The 17,499-nt window shown below is 42.8% G+C and overlaps 1 protein-coding gene across 1 annotated transcript in view; it reads right to left on the bottom strand.

The window, feature by feature from the left end:
- Nucleotides 1-17,499, bottom strand: part of LOC145396866 (dimethyladenosine transferase) — a 91,200-nt gene that overhangs the window by 61,036 nt on the left and 12,665 nt on the right. Inside the window, exons 2-3 of the mRNA XM_080270154.1 lie at nucleotides 9,824-10,043; nucleotides 5,823-6,032 (exon numbers count right to left, since the gene is read on the bottom strand). Of these exons, the coding sequence (XP_080126280.1) occupies nucleotides 5,823-6,032; nucleotides 9,824-10,042 (429 nt within the window). The 5' untranslated portion in view covers nucleotide 10,043. The remainder of the gene's footprint in view (nucleotides 1-5,822; nucleotides 6,033-9,823; nucleotides 10,044-17,499) is intronic.

Below are 17,499 nucleotides of genomic sequence, written 5' to 3'. Positions count from 1 at the left end.
ATTGTTACAACTGGAAGAAGAAGCAAGAACAGAACAGTGAAAGGAAATTTACGATTGTAACAAGAGGGTGTTGAACATGTGGTGAGGTGGGACACTTCAGTTCCGAGTGCCCAAAGAAAAACGAGGATAAGAAGGCTGCAGACAACCCAAAAGATGTGCAAAACTAGCGGAGACTGGCGTTATGGAGCAGCTAACAATCAGCTTTTCACAAAGTAGCCCCACCACCAAGAAAATGCAAGAGAACTGCGACTGACAGCGTGCAGGTAGATGGAAGGATAGAGAGCAAGAAGTGTTCCCTGGTGACTGATTCAGCCTCAGAGCAGACTTTTGTGAGGCCTGACATGTTACATCATCAGTATCTGCCTGAGGAATCATGACAACTGTGTGGCATAACTGGGCACTGAACAGAATTGAGGGGACCCTTGGATGTCTGGATTGAAGTGGCAGGGCAAGAGGCCACACTTCCAGTCTATGTAGCTGAGACAGAAGATCCCCATCTTCTTGGTCTGGACTGCCTGATGTCCATGGGATGTGAGCTGGGCTTCCGCTCCATAAAGCTGACAGTTCGAGAAAAGTCGCTTCCCATCACGGCAGTGAGACATGCCAGTTCTGGTGGTGGGGTGAGGGCGCTCCACATTAGAGTGATACTCCAAAGATCAGAACTATTGCTCGAGTGAAAGGTGAGTGGCACTCTTGACAGCTGTCTAGGGGAAGTGGAGTCTGATGTACCGCTCTTTCTGGCACCTCGCCAAAAACCTTTCTGACAACTTTACTTCATCGTCTTTCCCTCCTCTTTTCTACACTAATGGCTCTGTTGCTACTTCTTCTACTTCATTTCATTTTATTTTTAAAGGTTCCAACATGCTTGCATGCGTCGGCCTTGGTCGCCTAATGGCAGCTCTCCATGCTGCATGATCTATTGCAGCCTCCCTGTTCAGTCCCTTAACCCTGAGGTCACACTTAATGACCTCATCCCATGTCTTTCTTGGTCTACCCCTCATAACCCCACCCCCCAATATTAACACATTTCACCTTCCTCACCCAGATTATCATCCCCCATCCTTTCCACATGCCCACACCATCTCAATCTACCTCTCCTCATCACAACACCAATACACTCCAGTCCCATCCTACCTCTCAACTCTTCCATCGTAAACCGAGGCCCCCAGACCTTGCACACAGGGACACACTACACATCCACCTAATCATTGTCATTTCTGTACATCTCAGCCTGCAAATATCCTTCTCCTTTACTGACCAGGTCTCAGTACCATACAGCATTACACTCCTAACGCATGCTGAATACAAAGACCCCTTAGCACGTAGGGAGAGTCCTCTCAATGTCAGGAGAGGCAAGAGCTCCCTCAACTTCTTCCAACCACTTCTCACCCTAGCCACAGAGCTAGTTCCAGCCCCACCTCCAGCACACAACATGTCTCCCAAATAACATAACTCTTCCACGCACTCAAGAGATTCACCAGCAACTTCAATCCTTTCCTTTCATGCCTGACAATCTCCACCTGCTCTCCTCGACACGCCGCACACGTAAAATCAGCATTATCTCGCAGTCTACCTCTGATACCACTACATCTCCTGTGCACCCATTTATCACAAACATCGCACAAGATGGAATTACTTCCCACGCCCTTGTGGCAAACTGCACATGGCCACTCTCCCTCATCTTTGACAGTACCGCCACCAACCCTAGATATCATCACTTTTGTTTTATCCACACTTACCCTTAAGCCTTTGTGCCCTATACCATCTCTCCACTTCCTAAACCTTTCCTCTGTCTCCCTTTTGTTCTCTGCAATCAACACCAAGTCATCAGCATACATCTCCCACGGGAGCCCGTTTCTGAAGTCAAGTGAAAGGGCTTCAAGTACCATGATAAACAACATGGGACTCAAAACTGACCCCTGGTGCACACCAATGTTCACGGAAAACTCATCACTCAAATCTCCACTCACTCTTACCTGTGTGTGAGCACCCACGTACATAGCCAAAACCACCCTAACCAGCCACTCCTCCAAGCCAAGCTTTCTCATTGCCCACTTCACCACCTCTCTAGGGACTCTGTCAAAGGCCTTTTCCAAATCAACAAAAACAAAATACAGATCCCTTTTCTTACCAATATATTATTCCTGAAGCCGTCGAACAATGAATATGGCATCAGTGGTCCCCCTACCTTGCATAAACCCAAACTGCATCTCATTTATATTCACTTTCTCTAATCATACCTTCTAAAACTCTCTCCATTACCTTAAATATCTGATCTAAAAGCTTTATACCCCTATAATTTCCTCTTTCCAGGGCATCACCCTTCCCTTTATACACATTTGCAATTACACTCTTCAGCCAATCATCTGGGACAACACACTCATAAATAATCCTATTTATCAGGTCAGTGACTAACCTCACCCCTATATCTCCTGAGGCCTTCAACATTTCGGCAGTCAAACCAGACACACCTGCTGCCTTCCCCACCCTCATCCTGCCTATTGCCTCACTCACAGTAGCAGTATCAATCAAAGGCCAAGGGCCAGACACTGGATCTGCTGGCTCCAAACCTTCCCTGGCCCAGTCAAACTCCTCATTCAACAACCGGTTATAATGCTCTCTCCATGCATCTTTAATATCCTCACTGTTCACTACTACCCTTCCTTCATCATTCTTCACACACTGCTCATCTATGATATCCTGATTATCCCTCTTCATCTGATTTGCCACCTTAAATATCATATTTTTCCTTTTCCCATGATTTAGGTTATCATGTAAAAGTCTCTGTGACTCAGACTTCGTCCTGTATACCTCTCTTCTAGCCCTACGCTTGGCAGCCAAGTATTCCTCCTTACAACCACCCTTCTTCCATTCCTGGAAAAAGCCTTCTTTTCTCCTTAACTGCAGCTTCTACACCCTCATCCCACCACCAAGTTACTTTATGTCTTGGTGGTCCTCTTGTCCACCTGCATATTACATCAGTAACTCTCAAGAGATTGTTCTTGAGGGCTCTGTACTGTTCATTAACACCTCTGTCTACAGCTCCCTGTTCAGCCACCACTCTCCCCATCTCCCTACAGAAGGCATCCCTTACTACTTGGTTTTTCAGCTTCCATATTTTCCTCCTAGGTACATAAGTCCTCTTTTTCATCACTTGTTCTTTAAGCACCATATCACAAATCAATAGTTTGTGCTGTTGCACACACTCCTCACTTCCAATAACTTTAACATCCCTCACTAACCTCCTATCAGCCCTCCAAACCAGAAAATAATATATCTGACTGCTATTTCCCCCAGACTCATACATAATTAACCTACTTTCTATCTATCTATCTATTGCCAGACGCCTCAATCCCGTTTGGGGTGGCCACAAACAACTCGCCTCCAAGTCGCCCTGTCCACCGCCATTTCACTGCCCTGCTCCCAGCTCACACCCCCCTCTCTCATATACCTCTCCACCCCATCCCTCCATCTCATCCTCAGCCTCCCCCTCCCTCTTCCCCCCTCCACCTCACTCACATACACTCTCTTCGTCAGTCTTTCACCCTCCATCCTCTCCACATGGCCAAACCACCTCAGTGTGTTCCTCATAACGCTTCCTATCACATCCACATCCACACCACAACGCTCCTTTATATCCTCATTCATCAGCCTGTCTCTCCACGTGACTCCACAGGCTCCTCTTAAATAACTCATTTCCACTGCTCTCACTCTTGACTTGTGTCCTTCCAACAATGTCCAAGCTTCACTTCCGTACGTTAGAGTTGGTATCACAATACTGTCATGTAGTAACTTTTTCACTTCCATGCTCACTTCCCTGTTTCTTATCACTGCTTTCAAGGAACCAGCAACCTTTCTTCCCTGCTGTACCCTTTCAAGCACTTCACCCTCCAAACCTCCATCCTTACTCATCACACTACCCAAATACTTAAACGTACTGACATTTTCCAATTCCTCACCATTCAACCTCACTGTACATTCACTAACTTCACCTCTCTCAAAGACCATTACTTTACTCTTCCCTACATTCATGTTTAGATTCCATTTCTTACACACTCTCTCAAACTCATCCACCAAACCTTGCAGCTCCCCTTCGTCTTCACTCAACAACACAGTATCATCTGCAAACAACAGTACAGGGAGTTTCCAAACACTATCCTCTCTCACCAGGGCCACTCCAACATCCACTACCCTACCTTGTACCTCTTTTATTACCCCATCCATGTACAGATTGAACAACCATGGAGACATGACACATCCCTGTTTCAAACCAACTCTCAAAGAGAAAAATTCACTTAGTTCACCATCCACATATGACCAGTTAAGTCCCCTTCCAAAACCACTATCTCATCATCCCTCCAATTCCACCTTTCCTAAAATATGTTACACACAATCATGTCCGTAGCCTCCCCAAACTCGAGTATCCTTTCCCCTTCCGCATTCCTTATATCATATGCACATCCCCCATGTCCTCCTTCATAACCTTGTGCTGCTTTACCTATATGACCAGTTAAGTCCCCTTCCAAAACCACTATCTCATCATCCCTCCAATTCCACCTTAGATGATTCCAGTGCTGTTCCTCCATCACTTCCCCCCACTGACTTCCTCATGGCTGACATTAAAATTTCTTCAGCTGATGTATTTTTTGCCATAATTGGCCTCATTACTAACATGGCATATGGGCCTACTGAGGTCCCTCTTGTTGTCCTCAAGAACTGTGCTTCTGTCCTTACAACCTGCCTAAGTAAACTCTTTTGCCTTTGTCTATCAACTTGTACTTTTCCTTCTTCCTAGAAGTTGCTCTCATTCATACAGTCCCAAAGAAGGATAACCATTTCCAACCCTCTAACTATTGCCCAACTGCTTTGACATCCTGTGTCTCAAAAGTTATCGAGTGTATTCTTAACATAAAATTTTTAAAGCATCTTTCCTATCACAACCTTCTTTCTGATCGTCAGTATGGGTTCTGTCAGGGACGCTCCACTGGCGATCTTCTTGCCTACCTTCCGGACTCCTGGTCATCCTCTTCTTCGGACTTTGGTGAAAGCTTTGCCATTGTACTTGACATCTCAAGGCTTTCAATTGAGTCTGGCATAAATGTTGAATTTCCAAACTGCCTACTTATGGTTTCTATCCTTCTATCTGTGCCTTCATTTACAGCTTCCTTTCTGGTCATTCTACAGCTGCTGTTGTTCTTCTCCTAGATCTATCAACAGTGATGTTCCTCAGGGCTCTGTCCTATCACCAACTCTCTTCCTTCTATTCATCAATGACCTTCTAAGCTGTACATTAACCCCTATCCACTCATACACTGATGATTCCACCCTTCACCTTTCCATTCGGTTCCTGCAACGTCAATCTCGGCATTTACTTCAGCAAACAAGGGATGACGCTATGGCACACCCAATGTCTGACTTGGCTCGTATCTCTGACTGGGGTAAAAACACATCTGTTGTTTTTAATGCATAAAAGACTCAGTTCTTACATCTATCAACCTGACAAAATGTAGGGTGAGCAGTGCTTGTAAGTGTGAGGTGGAGGGGGAGGCCAAGGATGAGATGAAGGGATGGAGAGGTATATGAGAGAGGGGGGTATGAGCTGCGGGGAGGGCAGTGAAATGGCAGGACTCAGGGCGACATCGAGGCCATTTGTTTGTGGTCACCCTTTATGAGATTGAGGTGTCTGGCAACAGACAGATGGATGGATAGGTATCAAATTAATGAGTGTTGCTCAAGATCTCCCAAACTCAATATGAACACTGAAAACTGGACCTGATGATGATGATGACGATGTAACAAATCATACTCCTCCTTTTACAGACCTGGTATGGCAAGTTAGCCACACAAATATCAAAAGCAGGAAGGTCTGCTTTTAGAACATCTCCAATCCTTATGTCCAGCTTGGAGTGCAGTGATGTGGAGATGAACCTCTTGTGCAGTTCTGCCACCATTCTGGGGTCCACCTCACACGCCACCACTCGCTTGGCTCGCTCCAACAACTTTGCTGTCATGTTACCAGTTCCTGGACCAACCTGACAAATCAGACCATATATTAACAACAGGAAACAAGAACCTTTAGCCTTCCATGGCAACAAAAATGTCAAACATCTGATATAAAATATGCAATTTATCCACCCACCATTTGTCGGCTGGGTGATAAAATAACTACCTTGGGTAAGACCTAGAGGAAGTTACTGTGGTGCCATGGATGATGCAGTGGTACTGTATCTCAGAAAAGTGGGTGAACAACCCACCACTGGCTCAAAGGCCAAGTTACAGATAAGTACCACAGCTAAATACCTTATGGAGTCTGCTCCTTTGTAGACAACAGTATTTACATAGGAAAAGTCTTTTCATCCTTCTCAAAATTACCTGCTAAAAATAATAATATTTTAAATTATCCAGTGTCTCAGTGATGTTAGAAGGCTAAGTGAGGCATTCAAAAAACTGCCTGACAGCCACAATAAAATGGATGAATGAAGTATGTAGGGAGATAGTGTACATGACATGGGTTTAACCCTTTTAACTTAGTAGCCAATGGCATGAAATGCATCTACTAAGAAAACAATATGAAAAGAAGGCTTTGACTATAAGAAGCACCAGATTTTCGATCTCCTAAAAGATGTGTGGCCCATTTTACGAGGCATAATGTTTCATAGCTGTCTTCCTTTTATGCTTTTTCTTTGTATCTGGATCCTACTTCATCACATCTTTACGTGAGAAATAAGATTAGAATGATGCTCAACACACTTTCATATGGAATTCCACCCTGCAATCTCATCCTTGGTATGCAAACCCATTCACACACTTTCCAACACTAGTCCGAGAGGAGGGCTGATATACAAATGGATGATTTTAAAAATATCATGAGTTTTTCCAGCCAATTAGTAAACTGGGAACCACTACCAAATCAGCTTTAACTGGCAATGCAACTATATATGATTTTTTTTTTTTTTTTTTTTTTTTTTTTAGCATATCACTGTGGAACTAAAAAATAAATAAATAAATGAATAAAATAAAGGTGGCATATAAAACACTTTCTGGTACTTGTTTCTGAATATTTTTTACATTTGAACTTCACTAGAACACTACTCTATTGCTGGGTACAGTCTTCATAGTGCCCACATAATGACATCACTAAATATTACCATATGCATGGATTTATATGGAGAGACAGACAGACAAATGGGGAAGTGAAAGATTGTTATTGTGATCTGGATGTGACTGAATGCATGAAGAGAAATACTATACGATAGATTGGCACTGTGGAATGAAAAAAGGGCTAGAAGAGTGTATGTCTGTGAGGTGGAGGGGAGAGGGTTAAGTAGACGAAGGAAAAGATGGAGGGATGGAGTGGAGAGATATATGCGAGAAGAAGGGATGAGCTGGAGGGAGGGCAGCCAAATGGCAAAGGACAGGGCAACATTGACACAATATATTTTTGGCTACCCCTTTCAGGGTTAAGGCAACTGGCACAGAAAGGTCTATTAGCATCCAAAAAAATCATGTCTTGTCACCACACATGGTAATGTACTCCAGAAATGTTATACTGTACTTGCATTGAATGGTCTTCTATAAAACTACAGCCTAGTTACTTGTGCTAAAAAGTTTGTAATTCTCTATGTCGTTAATGAAAAGTCTCTGATAAGTTTCTCAAGAAAAGGGATCTATACTTTGTTTTTGCTGACTTGGAAAAGGCTTTTGATAGTCCCTAGGGAGGTGGTGTAGTGGGCCTGGGATCATGGAGTGGTCGGTTAGGGTGGTCATGGCTATGTATGTGAGTGCTTGCACCCAGGTAGGAGTGAATGCCTAAATGGAGAGTTGAGTGATGAGTTGTCTGTGAATGTTGGTGTGCATCAGGAGTCAGTCTTAAGCCTCTCATTGTTTACTGCGGTACCTGAAGCCCTCTCATGAGACTTCGGAAGTGGACCCTTGTGGGAGATGTCGTACGCTTATGATTTGATTTTGACTGCAGAAAATGAAATGAAAGCAAGGGAAAGATTTAGGAAGTGGAGAGATGGTATGGGACACAAGGGCTTGAAAGTAAAGATAAAACAAGGATGATGGTATCTAAGGCTGGTGGCAGTACAGTACTGTCAAAGAAGGAGAGTGGCCATGTGCGGTTTGCCACAAGGGAGTGGGAAGTGGTTCCATCTTGTGCAGTGTTTGTGAATGGTGGGTGCATGAGAGATGTGGTGGTGTTGGAGGTTGACTGCAAGATGATTCTGATTTCATGTGTGTAGTACGTTGGGGAGAGCAGGTGGAGATTGTCGGGCGTGAGGGGATTGATCTTGCTGGTGAGTCTCTTGAGTGTGTGGAAGAGCTTTGTTGTTTGGGAGACATGTTAGGTGCTGGAGATGGGACTGGAGCTAGCTCTGTGGCTACAGTGAGAGTGGCTGGAGGAAGTTTTGGGAGCTGATGCCTCTCCAGACAGTTAGAGGACTCTCTCTCCATAATATAGGATCTTTGTGTGCAGCATGTGTTAGGAGTGTGATGATGTATGGTGGTGGGACCTGGGCAGCAAAGAAAGAGGATATTCATGGGCTCAAACGTACAGAAATGACAATGATTAGTGGATGTGCAGTGCGTCCTTGAGTGAGAGGCCTGAAGGGGCTAGGTTTACTAGCTTTATGCTGGAAGAATTAAGAGGTACGATGAGACTGGTGTGTATTGGTGTTGTGATGAGGAGGGGTAGACTGAGGTGGTTTGGGCATGTGAAGAAGTTGGGGGATGACAATTGTGTGCAGCAAGTGAGAAGTGTTAACTTTAGGCATAGGGTTGCACGTGGTAGACCGAAAAAGACCTGCGATGAGGTCATTGAGCGCGACCTCAGGGATAAGAGACTCAATAGGGATGCTGCAAGAGACTGAGTAGCATGGACAGCCACCATCAGGTGACCAAAGCCTACACACGGAAGCATGTTCGAGCCTTTAAAAATGCAAAGGATGCAATACAAGTGGGGTTAGGATACAGTTATGTCAAGGCTATAATGGAAGAATACAAGTTGCATGAAAAGGTTAGATCCCAAATGATCTGATTCTGTTCATAACTTCCTTCAAACTTATTTCTATGTAAAATCTGGATCACTATGGGAGAAAGAAAAAGAGGTATGGGCTACACTAGACTTCTATCTACAGTATCTATAGCTATACGTCTTAATTCTGTAATGGGTGGCCACAGACAAACTGCCTCCATGTTTGTCTTTTTAGTTAGCTGTTTTATGGATAGGGGCACTAACCCTCCAACAACCTACCTGCTCATGTGCAAGGAAAACGAATGGGTTGGTTATATGGTTACCACCCGGAACATTCAATAACTTCCTGGCTTCCATGAAATCATTTGGATTGTCACTATATATAGTCAACCTTGAGTAGCTCTACACTGACTTTCAATCCTGCTTACTGAAAACATCCTTGGCAAATGCTTTTGCAGTAGTCTGTCCAGCGACAGTCCAAAAATTTCACCTCTAGAGTCACCATACAAAGAGGTGAAATTCTTGGACCGCTGCAGGGCGAACCTTAATGTACATAAATTATTTAGCAAACACTACAGTGGTACTGTAGTCCTTCAACCTTAACCTGCCAAAGATCTTCGTCCTTCTGCAGTTTACTTTTCATAGCTTATTGGCAGAATAAGACAATACATGGTTCTACATCTCCATCACATTTCTTCATGACTAGCATCTTATTCTAGAACTCTAGTCCACAACTGAGTGCTGAAAATGGACAGATGGCAATTATAGGCTAAGATGGTGTAAAAAGGGCATAGTATTTACTAACCCTAAGCTTTATATCAGTGTCAGCAAAGGGGTACAAGAACAAACCTCAAGAACAGTATCGGTGGTCTTCAGTCCAGCTTTTTCAATCATGGAGTTTATAACAAGTGGATTCTTTAAAATGTGCTGCCCTAAATCTGTGTTGAAGACCAGCCCCTGTGAAGATACTGGTTGTGCTGGCTTGGCTCCCTTCACCCCTGGCTTGGTGCACACACGGCTCACTTCCTTGTGAACACGGTGCTTCTTCTGAACTGGAGCTTTAGGCATTCTGTAATGTGGTCATATAAAGAATTCCATTAACATATCATTAACTGGAGTATATATATATATATATATACAGGGTGTAACAGAAGGTTATGTCATAACTTCACAGGGTGAATAATTGGGTTAACACAAATATGAAATGTTATATGACTATTTGTGTTATTTTCAATAGTAACAAAGTTATGGCACTGGAAGGTAGCTTACAGGTAAAACAGGTAGAGGAAAACACACATGTAACACCAAGCTTTATTGTAACACACGTGTATGGGTTTTATAGTCTTATGGAAGAGTTAGTTAAGTAGGTGTTCAAAGTGGCCACTATCTTCTTGCATACACATCTCAACACGGTGCAACATCGACCTTGTAACAGTGTGGAGAACAGCAGGATCATTCACACGTGTCGCTGCATCAAATATCCGATGTACTAGATCATCTCGTGTGTCTACTGGACGTTCATACACCAGCTCCTTCATGTATCCCCATATGTGGAAGTCTAAAGGGGTGAGGTCTGGGGAACATGGTGGCCAACTCACTGGGCCACCACGGCCAATCCATCGGGCAAGAAAGTGTTGGTCTAGGTAATTCCTCACGATTAATGCATAATGTGCGGGTGCTCCATCATGCTGGAAGTACATCTGTGCTTGTGTTTGTAGTGGAACATCCTCAAGAATGGCTGGCAACTCATGTTCCACAAACTGTGCATAAACCCGTCCTGTCAGACGCTCCTGCATGATGAAGGGTCCAATTAACTGGTTTCCAATGACACCACACCACACATTCACAGAAAAATGGCGTTGGTGATTATGTTGGACTATTGGGTGCGGATTATCATGTGCCCAAACATGAGAGTTCCTAGTATTATGAACTCCCTCACGGGTGAACTGCGCCTCATCAGTAAATAAAATGTAGGGGCACTGTTGATGGTGTGCAACAAACCACCGACAAAACTCTAGTCGCCTATCCATGTCTGCAGGTTCCAGATGTTGTACACGTTGAATATGATACGGATACAGTTCCTCACTGTGCAGTGTTCGCCAAACAGTCATATGCGATGTGTGTAGACGGGCAGCAAGTCGTCGGGTACTGGTTTGTGGATCACGCTCTATCATTCGCATAATGTGCCTCCTCTGTGCCTATTTCTCTGTCGGGGACATTCCACAAATCTCCCCGCACCAGGAACCAATCCAGACTCTCACATTTGATGGACATTATTAAACACTCGTCGATCAGGAGTTCGTCGTCTTGGAAACCGTCGACGATATTCTTCAACAGCCGCAACCACATTCCGATCACAAAACCCATAAATATAGTGCATATCTGTGTATTCCACGTTCATAAACAAAAATGGTATCTCCAAGACTACTGTCAGTCAAGTTGAACCAGTTCCTGACTGTGACCACACTCTGTGGTACTGAGATGATGTGGTTCATTACTAAAGCTTCATGACTCGTATTGATGTGCTCAGTGATTCAAATACATGGTTCACAGAGTCAGTGAAACACAGTTTTCCCACAAAATGTGTTATACCTTGGTGCTATTTACATGTGAGGTTTACTGTACATTCCTTACCTGTAAGCCACATTCCAGTGCCATAACTTTATTACTATTGAAAATAACACAGTCATATAACATATCATACTTGTATTAACCCAATTATTCACCCTGTGAAGTTATGACATAACCTTCTGTTACACCCTGTATATATATATATATATATATATATATATATAAACATTATATATATATACAGTATATATAACCTGTATATATATATATATATCATCAGCCATTGAGGTCCACTGCAGGACCAGCCTATTTCTACTGAAGCAAGGATGCTACAGCTAATGTATCTCTATCCAGTTGCTTAGGCTGTCTGGTAGAGACTGTATGTAGGGTGAGAAGTGCGTGTGAGTGTGATTGCAGTGTTGTAGTGGCTTTGGATGTGTGTGTAGTCTGTGAACCAAATGTATTCGGCCCGCCTTAAGCCGACTGGGTGCAAGCATACCAGTATGCGACATTGGTTCAACCACACCACCCCATATGTCCGCCAAAGTGGTAAGTGGCTCGGTGAACACTTCCCAAAGTTTTTTTTTACAACTCTGGTGGAAGGTGAACCAGCATCCACCACCAGCATGCGAGACACACACTCTACCACTGTACCATAGAGGCTCCATATATACATACTGTACACATATACACATACATACACACACACACACACACACACACAATATATATCTATATATATATATATATATATATATATATATATATATACATACAAAGCACATGCTGGTACATGTAAGCAATAATTCCTCATTTATCCGGAAATAACAGAGCCAAAGGCATGTCCGGGTAGTGGCACCATCCGGATTGTGAACACTATTCCCCTACCATACCCAAACCCTACCTATACTCAACCTCCAATCCAAGCCTAATCTATTTGAATAGCATCTATGCTTAATTTGGCAGTGTTTTCCAGTCATTCAGGCATATTTAGACATCAACACACACAAAGGAACATCCAAAGTAATGCTAAACACCAAGAAAACCATGCAGAAAAACCACTGAAACCCAAAAAACACCTACCTATACACTACTGTATGTACAATACCCCTCCTTATTTCGGCTGTGTTTTCCGGTCATTCTGCCATATTTTGTCATGAAAACATACACAGGATTATCCAAAATAATTTTCAATAACAAGAAACTCATTAAAAAGGACACTGAAAACCAAAAACACCCTACGTATACACTACTGTATGTACAGCATCCCTCCTAACTTTGGCACTGTTTTCAGGTCAATCAGCCATATTTAGACATCAAAACATATATAGGAATAGCCAAAATAATGCTAAACACCAAGAAAACCATAAAAAAAAACACAAAACCACAAAATACCTGACCTATACATTACTGTATGTACAGTACCCCTCCTAATATTGGCACTGTTTTTAGGTCAATCTGCCATATTTAGACATCAAAACTTACACAGGAATATCTAAAGTAATGCTAAGCACCAAGAAAACCATGGAAAAAAAAAAAAAAATGAAAACCAAAAAACACCCAACCTATACACTACTGTATGAACAGTGGCTACACCTCTTAATTATGGCACTGTTTTCCAGTCATTCTGCCATACTGAGACATTAAAACACACATAGGATTATCCATATTAATGCTACTGATAAGTACAAGTACAGAAATGCAGTGAGAATAGTGTTCAGGAGTACAACTTATCTTCATATAACTTCCCACCATCCTAATGCGCACCTTCCAAGATTTAAGCATATGTCTAGATGCAGAATTTCATGAGATTTCTCTTGAATCTTGCAGAAGTTTGATATGACCAATAGTAGTCGAATAAATCACAAAAAAATATTTGAAAACTCATGAGTCAGTGTTATCACGGCCAAGGGAGTGAGGAGAGCCAGAAGAGTATGAAGGAGGGACGGCAGGGGGAAGAAGTGAGGCTGTGGGCAGGATTCTCTCCCTTCTGTCAACAGGGGGACAGGCGCTATTACCATACATTTACTCGTGGCTTGCAGTCTTTTTTTTTTTTTTAATGTGTCCGACTCTGGGCATAGGTTTCACAGCCTGCTATCAAGGCCCAGCAGTCCTCCTACATACCATACACCTCTACAGTCTGTTGGACGCCGAGTGGCCATGCGGAAACACAACTTACGGTGGCCGGGGGACTTTCAATGTTTGGTAGAGAGGCAGACTGCCCCTGTCACCGAACATGTACTCGTGCCTTGTGGTCTGTGTTCGATGGTGGTGGTGGTTGGAAAAGACTTAGCCTGGTTACCACGTGATATTGGACATTAGGTGGGGATGCGTACAGATGTTTTGACACTGCTTGTGGGTTACAGTCACGTTACTTGGGTGCTGGAGGTTCCCTGAGAGTGATCAGATGAGCGCGTAGCTTTTACCATTCAGTACAGGGGGGGACGGACATTTTAGCTCTGGTTGTGGATTACGGGCTACTTCCCGCTCGTGGCTTGAGCCCAGTGGCCACAATACCCAATGTTTGAATATATCGGCTGGCTAGCCAAAGTTCTCTGGGACTTTTATGTCCAGAAAATAGCAAGTAAATCTAGATAATGGGTGAATAGAGCCAAGGTCCAGCATCCGGATAATGAACACGTCCAGATACTGAGTGTCCAGATAAATGAGGGACTACTTGTGTGTATATACCTATCTATCTATCTATATATATATATATATATATATATATATATTTACTGTATATCTTTTATATGTTTCTGCCCGGAATCATGCTAAGTCTATTCTTAGCTCTGCTGAAGATAATTTAATCCATACTAAATGCTCTCAACTCTCCAACTCCAATTCTTCCCGCTCCTTCTGGCACCTTGCCAAAAACCTTTCTAACAACTTTACCTCATCATCCTTCCCTCCTCTTTTCAACTCTGATGGCTCTGTACCTATTTCTTCTACTGATAAAGCAGATCTCTTCACTCAGACTTTGTCCTCCAATTCCACCTTAGATGATACCAGTGCTGTTCCTCCATCACTTCCCCCCACTGACTTCCTCATGGCTGACATTAAAATTTCTTCAGCTGATATATTTTCTGCCATCACTGGCCTCACTACTAACAAGGCATATGGGCCTGATGGAGTCCCTCCTGTTGTCCTCAAGAACTGTGCTTCTGTGCTTACACCCTGCCTGGGTAAACTCTTTCGCCTTTCTCTGTCAACTTGAACCTCTCCTTCTTGCTGTAAGTCTGCTCTCACTCAGCCAGTCCCAAAGAAGGGTGACCATTCCCAACTTTCTAACTATCGTCCAATTGCTTTAACATCCTGTGTCTCACAAGTTTTCGAGTCTATTCTTAGCAAAAAAATTTTAAAGCATCTTTTCTATCACAATCTTCTTTCTGATCATCAGCATGGTTTCCGTCAGGGACGCTCCACTGGCGATCTTCTCACCTTCCTTTCAGACTCCTGGTCATCCTCCTTTTGGGACTTTGGCGAAAGCCTTGCCATTGCACTTGACATCTCAAAGGCTTTCGAGTGACTCTGGCATAAATGCTGAGAGAGCAAACTTACAGCAAGAAGGAAAGGTACAAGTTGACAGAGCATTGTGGTGTGGGTGTGGATGTGATAGGAAGCGCTAGGAGGAACACACTGAGATGGTTTGGGCATTTGGAGAGGATGGAGGGTGAGAGACTAACAAGAAGAGTGTATGTGAGTGAGGTGGAGGGGGTGAGAGGGAGGGAAAAGATGAGGATGAGATGGAGGGATGGAGTGGAGAGGTATATGAGAGACGGTGGCGTGAGTTGGGAGCAGGGCAGTGAAATGGTGGGGAACAGAGCGACGTGGAGGCGATTTGCTCGTGGCCATCCCATATGGGATTAATGCATCTGGCAATAGATAGACAGATAGATAAATCTTTAATTTCCAAACTGTCCTCTTACGGTTTCTATACTTCTATCTGTGCCTTCATCTACAGCTTCCTCTCTGGTCATTCTATAGCTGCTGTTGTAAACGGCCATCGTTCTTCTCCTAGATCTATAAACAATGGTGTTCCTTAGGGCTCTGTCCTATCACCAACTCCCTTTCTTTTAGTCATTAATGATCATCTAAGCTGTACTTCTAACCCTATCCCCTCGTATGCTGATGATTCCACCTTTCACCTTTCCATTCGATTTCCACAACGTCTATCTCAGCAGTTACTTCAACCAACAAGGGATGAGGCTATGACACACCTAATGTCTGTCTTGGCTTGTATTTCTGACGGGGGTAAAAATAATCTTGTTGTTTTTAATGCAGCAAAAACTTAGTTTTTACACCTATTAACCCATCAAAATCTTCCACAGGGGTACCCACTAAAGTTTGATAATGTCCAGCTCAATCCTGCATCATCCCTGAACATGATTGGGGTTTCATTCACTTGGGATTTATCATGGAAAGATCATATTGCATCTCTTGTAAAATCTGCTTCCACAAGATTAGGTGTGCTAAGCCGACTCCGTTCCTTCTTTACCCCTACACAGTTGTTGACTTTATACACAGGTTTTGTTCGCTCCTGTTTAGAGTACAACTCTCATGTGTGGGGAGGCTCCCCACATACAGCTCTTCTCAATAGGGTGGAGTCAAAGACTTTTCATCTCATCAACTCTCCTCCTCTAACTGGCTCCCTTCAACCTCTGTCTCTTCACTGCACTGATGCCTCTTTATCTCTTTTCTATTCCTACTTCAATGGCCACTGCTCCTCTGAAATGTCTGCTTGCATCCCTCCACCTCTACGAGTGTGTGGCACCTGTCTAGCAACAAACTCCATCTCTTTTCTGCCCAATTCTCTAATGCAAGAGATAACAGTTACTCCCAGTCCTTCATTTATGCAACAGGTCAACTCTGGAACTGTCTCCCTCTATCTGTATTTCCTAGATCCTATGATCTCCAGTCTATCAAACGCAGTGTGTCCAGGCATCTCGAAATCAATGGATCTTGAATTTGGCTCTCTTTTGTATTGTTTTTGCTTTTTTCTTGGAAGGAACTGTTTTTGCAGGCACAGCCTTTGGTTCCTTCTTCCTTGCATTAAAAATAGATAGATAGAGAGATAGATAGATAGATAGACAAACATATATAGATAGATATACAGTATACATATATATATATATATATATATATATATATATATATATATAGAATATATAGGAGGCCCTCAACATTTGAAGAATCACATTTCGTGGGTCTCACTGATTCGCCGAATGCCCCCTTTGTGGAGCCAAGACTGAATTTAATGGGTATGGTTGTAAGAAGTTGGAGTAAATATGTACCTGAAAACTTGCCCACGTCACCAGCTATTTGTGATATTTTATGCTCCTTTCAGGTCCCAGATATGGATTATTAGGTACAGTATGTGCACACCTGCTCACAGGGGATTATTTGTGGCTGTAGAGGCATTTACAGGAGGGTGCACTAAACATTTGTGGAAAATCCACATTTGCGAGGGTCTGTATACCCTAACCCCGACGAATGTGGAGGGCCAACTGTATATATATATATATATATATATATATATATATATATATATATATATATATATAAATATATATATGTAAATATATATATATATATATATATATATATATATATATATATATACTGTATATATATATATATATATATATATATATATATATATATATATGAGGCGTCTAGAACCAAAGGGGCATCGGCGCCAAAATGTACTTTTGAGTTATGACGCTTTAAAGTTGTGTTTATGGCAACGTCATAACCAGAAGGCAATAAACAAACCTTTTATACATCAAAATGATCATCAGCGCCAATGCTCTACATGTAAAGCCAAAAAAACAAAACAATAATAACCGTAACCACAAAATAGGCAGTAAACCAAACCCCCAATTTATAAGTGGGCATAAGAACATATTGTAGGGATTTAAAAACATAGCAGAAAAAACATCAACGAATGTATT

Source organism: Coenobita brevimanus, chromosome 39 (genome assembly GCF_032717465.1).
Source record: "Coenobita brevimanus isolate Jiangsu-jjx chromosome 39, ASM3271746v2, whole genome shotgun sequence".
In the NCBI taxonomy this organism is placed as follows: Eukaryota; Metazoa; Arthropoda; class Malacostraca; order Decapoda; family Coenobitidae; genus Coenobita; species Coenobita brevimanus.
Note: the sequence above shows the minus strand (reverse complement) of the source record. Positions and strands in the feature narration are given on the sequence as shown.